The 9128-nt window shown below is 39.8% G+C and overlaps 1 protein-coding gene across 2 annotated transcripts in view; it reads right to left on the bottom strand.

Annotated features, from left to right (window-relative positions):
• Positions 1–183: 183 nt before the first annotated feature.
• Positions 184–9128, bottom strand: part of ppox (protoporphyrinogen oxidase) — a 40920-nt gene continuing 31975 nt past the window's right edge. For both annotated transcript variants that reach the window (XM_042424107.1, XM_042424109.1), the window contains 3 exons: positions 1269–1418; positions 1031–1073; positions 184–901 (listed from right to left, as the gene is read on the bottom strand). In XM_042424107.1, the coding sequence (XP_042280041.1) occupies positions 753–901; positions 1031–1073; positions 1269–1418 (342 nt within the window). In that variant the 3' untranslated portion in view covers positions 184–752. The remainder of the gene's footprint in view (positions 902–1030; positions 1074–1268; positions 1419–9128) is intronic.

The following is a 9128-nucleotide window of genomic DNA, read 5'->3' as shown; positions in this document are numbered from 1 at the left end:
GGCTTTACAATCTGTACATCAGGCACCCTCTACCCCAAGACTCCAGAATGCAATAATAACATAATATAAAAATCACTTGATGTCAGTAAATGCAGGTCATGTACACTTATAGCAGTCTAATAAAACCCTCTCCAGTGTTAGCCACAGTAGAAACAGGTGAAGAAAGAACGCAACAGAAACAGCTTGTAGGTATAAGAGGGCTTTATTTGAAGCGAGAGTCACGTCAGACGCACTAGAAATCTGTTTTCCAGTAATAATGTATGAATGAAGGCTACTTTGAAATAATATAACTCTGGGGAACATGAGGCCTCAAATTTTGGTGAAGCAGAGAAACTGGTGTCTGCACAATCTAGAGCAGCTTAGCTTGGCCATGACACATTCTGCCACCGCACGCTAACACAAGCCATCATACAATGGAGTCTCATCGGATGCCACAAGTGGGTTTATAAAATGCATATGCTCAGCCCTCTTGTGTTCATGTCTGTAAGCTGTGGTTTGTCACACTGTTGTTCCATGAGTGATAATGACTGCTTTCTGCAAATACATTTTAAAATAAAATTCAAATTCTAAACTAAATAAATCTTATTTATACTTATCTAAATTAATTAATGTGAATTGATTCCCAATGTCACACACAATTGGATGCCCTGATGAGGCCAACAAACAAAATATTTTAGCTGTAGGACACTGAATTTCTTCCTCAAAAATATACATTCATACAACTGCAGAGCAACAACATTCACTTGGTGTGGTCATGTTCCAGTGTTGACTCCAGCTCCCAACAACTCCTCCACAGCTGTCCGCCCACTAAAGATGACATCGTTCACTGACACGCCATCATACGAGGAGCCAATCAGAGACAGCAAGAGATGATTTTTCTTTATGAAGCTACGCATGGACTCTGGAAAGGCAGACACACCTTAAAATTATATTTCACTACAACATTTGATCATTTTAAAGGCATAAGACAATTATGGACACAAAAATTATAACTATAACTTATAAGTTTTTAAGTATAGTTGATACTCACCTACTCTTCGAAAGTGTCCTTGATAATATTGAGGTATACAGTCCTGACAAGAGAAAAATGTCACTATTCATTCAATTCATCACTATTACAAAATACCAACAATATAGCCAAGATACAGTATCAGTTTGTGGCCATGGGACAGAAGTCATTGTTATGTTGTATATGTGTATAGTTGGCAAATACATTAAGTTACAAATTCAACATAACATTTATTAACACAGACATAGTTCTGTCATACCCTCTGTAGAGAAACCCGAGTCCAGCTGGGTACTGTGGTGACTCCTAGGTGGCAGTGCACTGCCTCAGTGGCTCTTGCTAAAAGACGCTCCTCTGAGACGGCTTCTGGGACACCAAACACTTCCTGGAACCAGGCCCCACCCATCATCACCTAGGAGACATGGTCATGACCTTAAATCAGAGGCGCAGGCAGTACCTGAGCCTGATGACTCGAAAGACACAAGATTCTTCAAAAGCATACATACTGCATACTTTCAGTGCTTTACAATGAAGCAGCAGCAGTTTGCTTTTAAGCTGCAATAATCAATATTTTTATACAAATAATGGATCACATGATTACATGTAATGTGAAAGGAGTCACTCAGAGAACACAGCCTTTGACACAAGACCGGCACAAAATTCTCTCTCTCATCAACCTAGTTTCCAGCAGCAGCAGGCAGCTATTTCTTGTGAAAAAGTACCTGTTCAGCACCATGCGAATTAAGAGACTAGTTAGTGAACATAGTCAGAGGTCTGTGTCCATTCAACATTTTTAAACACACAATATGTAATTTCAGCCGCTAGGGGTCTCTCAATCAAAACAATAACAAAAGACAGAGTGTGATGACATTGCCAAGTAGCGTGGGATCATGGAAGTTGTTGTCTTCATTGTTAAACAACCAGCTTCTCTGGGATAAGATTACTCCAGTGTTCATCGTTCAGGATGTTTTTACCGGGAGCCGAATTACCCACAGAGGTCTCCTCTTAAAACAAATGTACACGCAGATTAAAATTGGTAAAAAAATACTAATTAAAGCATTTTCACCTAAAAAAAAAATCAGTGTTTTTCCAACGATGTTCGGCAAGCTCTGGACGTCCGGTAGGGGCTGTTAGCTGAGCTGCTGCTAACGTTTGCTCTGTTTATTTCTCTTATAACTTAAGATCCAGACGTTCGGCAGGTTTCCACCGGGAGCCCAATTATCTGCAGAGGTCTCCTCCTCTCCAAAAATAAACGTACACACAGATCAAAATCGGTGAAAATACTGAATAAAGCTGTTTCACCTAGAAAAAAACAATATTCCTGTAGGGGCTGTTCGCCGAGCTGCTGCTAATGCTGCCAACATTTTCCCAGTTTATTTCTCTGATAACCTAAGATCCAGACGTTCGACAACTAAAATCCTTCATCCGGCTAAAAGATATAGTTAAAAATGACCAAAATTTATCATGAAAATGTGACTTAAAACTGAATAAAAGTCAATTTATAAAAGTGTCTGTCACAACAACCACAACACTGATGTATTATCTTGTATGTGTGTAAGTTACTCTTTGGTAGACACAGTTGTAGCGGACAAACAAAACGCCAGGGCATGCATCTTGTGCACTATACTCTTTGGTAGAGGGGTATGACGCCATTGACAGGCGACCAAATGAAACGGTCCGTTACCTTGATTAAAATTTCATATTTCTCTGGGTTTGAAAATTGTTGGAAACATTTGGGATAATGTAAGTACACAACTCAACAAAATATATAACATAGGTTTAGTTGTTTTTAGACATTTTAATGCAAAATAATTATATATTATAGCTTAAATTGGCCTGAATAATATAATACTTATGTCTGTAGTTTTGATTGTATTGTATGTATGTATGCAAAAAGCATTTTCCCCATAAACCGCCATTGTAAAAGAGACATCTGTAGAACTGTTAACAGGACACCTCAAACTGCAAAGGAGGTCAACTATTTGGGCCCGAGCACTACAGTCTGAGGAACCCTTTTGTTTTTGAAGGGATTCTTATTATTATTAATTATTATTATTATTATTATTATTGTAGTACGCCATGGCATTTTTGAGGGGCTTAGAATGCTCCAAATCTCACGAAAATTGGCACACATGTCAGAACTGGTGAAAACTGCAGTTCTGTAGTGATTGGGCTCAGGCGTTGTCAGTAGGCTCCATAGCACCCCCAAACGCAGGGCTGTTTTCATTTTCATTTTACAAACACATTTGAGGCCTTTAGGATGCATGAAAACTCATGAAACTTTGTACCTATGTTCGTATTAGTAGTACATGAGTAGTACAATTGGGCTTGGGCGTGGCACATCAGCTCTATAGCGCCCCCTAAATATGTTTGACATTTTTGAGGTGCTAGGTGTAATCGAAAACTCATGAGGCTTTGCACATGCAAAAGTGGTGTAACCTGATATCTGATATGGATCTTGGGCATGGGTGTGGCAAAATGGCTCGAGGGCGCCCCCTAGAAAATTTCAAAGTCAAAGCCCCCACCTTTAAATTTGACATATTTGTATGAAATTTGGTAGGCAGATGTAACATCTCCAGACAAGCCTGTTGGAGCCATACCCTAAGTCCAACAGGAAGTGAGCCATTTTGAATCTACTTTGCATTTTTTTCACAAAGCCATTATAATGATATAATATAAGCTATTTTAATGAACTCCTAGAGATTTAACCCAAGCGGCTTTAAATTTGGTAGGTTACATCATCACAACACCTTTGTGATGCTAAATTGTGAAGCTTTTTAATTTTCATGGAACGCCCTGGGTGTGGCATGCTGGACAATTTTGCCCAAAACATGTTTGGGCATTAATCAGGAAGTTGTTGTAACTCCACTTTACATCATCCAATCCGCCCCAAATTTCTCATGCTTGATAAGAGTCCAGGCCTGAACACATCTACATGCCAATATTGAGTCATGGTTATCGCCACCTACTGATAACAGGACATGTGACTTATGTGACAAACATGATCCAATTTACATGAAATTTACATGGTGTGGTCTACACATGATATACAATACACTACATTAATATTTCACCTATTTAGTATTGCCTACATGCAACAACAATTGAGGCCTAAATAACACATAGTTCACCTAACGTATACACATTATCCAATAAGTCATATCCAGCACAACGTACTGCACACCAGAAATAATATTTTATTCTAACAGTTTGCGATAATCCTGAAATTAAGAGCTGTGTAAACAGATCTACAGTAGTGATACGACAGCTGTTGTTCCCTCCGATGGGTACGAGGTGCGAGGGCCCGTTCACCACTGCTTGCAGCTTGAATTACTCTTTGTATTATGAATTTTTAATCGATGAAGGTTTTATATTTGTAAAAAAAAGAGTCTAAAAAAGAGATTGATGTCTGTCTGTACAGTCTATGGGCCAAGTGAGAACACGTGTCACACAATGGCAGCCAGAGAGGAAATTTAAATATTGAGTCATAGTCATAGCACCACCTACTGGCAACAGGAGGTTACAGGTGCTGTATTTTTATGACCTGTGCTTAGGATGAACAGATCCACCTCAAATTTGGTCAGAAAAGCCTGAAGACCTTCATGATGCTATATTGTAAAGCTTGTGAGTTTTCATTGAACGCTGTTGCTGTGGCAATGCGGCGAATTTTTATGTTTCAACATGAAAAAACAAACTGTTGTAAGTCGACTCCAAAACATCAGATCTTTCCCAAATTTCACACACTTGATAAGAGTCCTGGTCTGAAGACATGTACAGGCCCATATTGAATCATAGTTATAGCGCCACCTAATGGCAACAAGTCGCCATAAGCCCCATTCTTTTACTAACTACTCCTAGCAGCTTAACTAGATCCACCTAAAATATGGCCATCTAAGTTTTAAGACCTTGATGATGCTAAATAGTGAAGCTGTTGAATTTACATGAAAAGCCATCGCCATGGTGATACACTATTCACCATGAAACAGGAAGCTGTTTTTGAGGGGCTAGGGATGCTTGAAAACTCACGAAACTTGGTAAACATGTCAGAAGTGACGAAACTTGATATCTGATATGGAACTTGGGATTGGGTGTGGCAAAATGACTAGAGTGTGCCCCCTAGAAGATTTACAAAGACAAAGCAGGCACCTTTTAATTTGATGTACATGAATGAAATTTGGTAGGCACATGTATCATGACCAGACGCACAAAAAAGCCTCTTGGAGCCGTACCCTAAGTCGAAAACTAAGTCAGCCATTTACTTGAATTAATTAATTGAATTTACTTTTCGCGCAGTTTTTTGACATTTGCAACGTTTGCAGCGGCTTCTCCTAGTTTCACCTCTGCAGTGTCTTTGTCCATGTCTACGTTTGTCTGTGTCATTGCGTGAAATGCAAGGGAAATATGTCTATGATCGTCAGTTTGTTTTGGATATTTGTAACAAAGACTTTTGCTATGAGAAATACTGTCTGAGAGAGCTAAATGAGTTGAATGCGCTTGGTCTGCTACTTCCAGTGGACCCAAAGGAGACCATGGCCTTGCCTGGAGCTGCACCAGAGAGGAAACATTGAAAGCAGTGCAACAGGATGCGGAAGTGGGGCAAGCGCAGAGGAGTGCAAGCTAGGCTAACCCACACAAACGGGCATTTCCAACAATCATGTTGCCTGGACATTCTCTGGACAGCAAAATGGATTATATAACTGGTCACTCATTGACATACAAGAGCTGTCTACATCGAACTGAGACATGTACTTTTCTCTCTACATGCACTTTAATGCATTGTGCTGCTAACTGCTTGTTCTTTTTTATTTTTTCCTCTTGGGATTGATATGTTTTTATCATTCTTTAAGGGGAATTTTTAGATATACAGTATATCTTTATCCTTTCTGTTGTTGTTGCACTGCTGTGGGCTGGGAGGAACAGCGTTTCATTTCTTTGTGTATGCAAATACACAAGAAAATGACAAACTAAATCTTGAAGTTCTCCATAAGAATGTGCACAACATATTGAAGCATGGCACCAATAGCCCCACCATGTGGACATTAGAGAAACACAACCATACTACCTATTAACTGCCGTATCTCTTACATGTAATATGGTAACCAAATTCAGCAAAGTTGTAGCCTTTGTAGTTGTAGTCTGTAGCATTTCATATAATTGCACCTGTAGGTGACCCTACAGGATTTTAAAAAATTAGTGCTGGAGCAGCAGCTTACAGCGGCTGTAGTAGTAGCAGCAGCAGCTAACAGTTAGCAGCTCTCAAACGCAATTTCTTCAGAAATTGCACAATTTTCTGGTTATTTATTATTATTCTTCTGTACCTTTTTCGGTTTCTAACCACTGCATACTCTGAGTAACAGAAACCATTCTAACATCAAAAATGTTCAGCTCCTTTAAGGACAATACTGCTCTTACCATTCTTTGTAGCATATTCCAGTGATTTTATATCATTTTTAAAATATTAAAATTTATAATGGAAAGTCTATGGGAGGAATGCTTGAATGTTCATATTAGAAAAAACTAAATGTGCTAAAGTACCGATACTTCATGGACAGGTTTCCCATGTGGAAATGCTTAACATATTAAAACATAGGACCAATAGTGCCACCATGTGGTCAGTCATGACATGTTTTATGTTTTGGCTAATAACTCATGAACTGTGAGGCCTTTCAAAACAAGATTTGCACAGTTTGTTCCTTGGATGATGCTAAGTAGACTGATAGAGGCCTCACCCATTGCCTTAAAAAAATCCACCATTTTGGATTTTTTGCTTCTGTTGGCACATATTTCATCTAATCTTCACATTTCGTCATGTAGTTCTCCAAATCTCCAGCTGTCTGTTCCTGCAGTTATTAGTTGGTAAAATCTATTTTCAAAATGTTAAATCGAAGTGTAACCGGAGCTCCACCATTACTGAACCTGTCTGCTGTGGAGCAGAGTTGCAGTCTGCTGCTGCTCTGTGCAATACCTCTGAAAGTTTGTTCTGAGAATCAAAATAAAAGCCCAGAACTTTCACCCCTGCCTCAGTTGAATCCCTGAGCAAACAAGTGAAAAGAAGAAGAAAGGTGACATGACTCATGACTGAGTTACAGAACAATATCGTTGGCCTCCTGTTAGCCAAAATCAACTAATGGGCTGATAATTTGGAGTGCATGATCAACCACAACACTGTGAGTATCATTCCTTTTAAAAAGTCTGTTGACTGTGTCTGCAGAAGTTGAGAGTCTGAAATCTGACATTAAGGCCTCATGATATTCCCAAGGATAAAAAAGACAACACCAAATCCAAGGTTGCCAACATTTGCTGTGTCACTGCTGGTCATACAGTATCTCTGTAAAGATAAGAGAGAATATTGACATTGTTCATCCTGTGAGCCGATATAACAAAAAGCTGAGGGAAACGAGAACAACCATCATCTGTTTCACCCATAGATTGACACAAGATTTACTGACGATCTAACGGCTGCTGATAAGGAACTGCGGGAGAAGCTATGGCTGATGATAGAAGCTGCCAGGAAAGAAGGGAAAAAGGCACACTTCACAGGAGTTCGGATCATAATGGATGGGAAGGAAATACATTCAGCCATGACAACAGTAGAGGTGTCCATGCAAGATGATGTGTTGCAACTCAAGACCGCTTTGAATGGCACCTCACTTCAGATCTGTGTTACACGGTCCAGAAGTTGAATGTAGGAACTGTTAACCTTTCAACCTCCAGTGCCTCCAAGCATATGTTTACATCGCTGACTAAGCGAGATCTTCTCATAAGGGATGGAGACAATTTGATGTGGTTACATCACACTTTGTTACTTACTGTTACACTGACTTTATCTGTTGTTTCTCTAAAGGCCAGGGGTTTGAAACATAACTTAAAGCAGAAAGCTTTGTTCTTATTTGCTACACTCAACTGTAAATTACACAGCGTTTTGGAAAGATCAATGGGGCAATGACATTTGGTTTTCATGGTTTACATGGTTCAGAAAAAGCAACAAGAGTTGATATATTGAAGAACACCTTTAATGGGGACATTTTGCATTAATAAAGTGGCCCTAATGGTCATTATGTTTTATTAGTTCTTAATAGCAATAACACATATTAATAACTTCTTACAAAATTATATTAATACAATTTAAAAAAAAATGACTTACTGGATCATTTAGAGCATTCCTTTTTAAACTGGCTGTCCAAATATCCAAATTTACTAATTTTGCGAAGAAGTGACTTCAGTATAGCTCTAGATGGTTTGTTAGATAGATGACCTTCTCGCCCAAATATTTCTTTAGCTTTCAGTTGAATACTTTTTATGGAGAAATTCTATTTGGTGGATATATGGAGAAAAAAAAACATACTTACTGTTAGGCTTCCACCATGGGGTCAGACAAAGAAAGGCCTACATGTAAACTCTGAGCCTGGCCATGAGGCCGCCTCCTTCATTTGTTCCCCTGAAACAAAGGGACAGCACCAAAATGCTGCTCACAGACTCCATTTCTGTGCATTTCCATGCATTGCAATTTCGCACCTAAGTGCGAACTCAGCAGGAAATGGCAGGCTCTCATCTCTGATTGGCAGAGATGCATCAACATCACAGGGAGTCATGGCAACACAGCCGTGACATCACTCCCCCTTTAAAACACGGGTCGGAAACAAGTCTTGTCCTCTTTTAGCATATCTGTGCTCAGGAGAAGGCTTGCTTTTTCGGTCAGCCAGATTACCATCAAAGAGGAATTGTACACGTGTGCTTATCCCCCCTTTTCTTTTGGAGCTTCTCCCCTTGCTGGACGAGATGAGACTTCGACCCGTGTTCTTACGAACACCACTACTGGATCCGCGAGAGACTGCTGTTGCAACCCAGCACTCTCACTGTTACTTGCAGAAGGAAGAAAGGATTTTCTTCACGGAGAGGTGGATAACTTCTACGCCCCTGCTGCCTGTTTAGTTTGTGTTCACCACGCTAGGCTGTTTGCGTTATCCCATTCGGCATTTCTGTGTTTGTGCCACCAAGAGTGAAAAGTAAGTTGCTTTGTCAGTTCACAACCAGATAACGTGCGTACAGACCATCATCCATACGCGCGCTCTCTGTAGATAAAGCAACCACTGCTCTCCTCTCACGGTCGCGGGACCGAGAG

The sequence above is a fragment of the Thunnus maccoyii genome, chromosome 10 (assembly GCF_910596095.1).
Source record: "Thunnus maccoyii chromosome 10, fThuMac1.1, whole genome shotgun sequence".
Classification (NCBI taxonomy): domain Eukaryota; kingdom Metazoa; phylum Chordata; class Actinopteri; order Scombriformes; family Scombridae; genus Thunnus; species Thunnus maccoyii.
The sequence above is the reverse complement of the archived record's forward strand: the minus strand, read 5'-3'. Positions and strand labels throughout refer to the sequence as shown.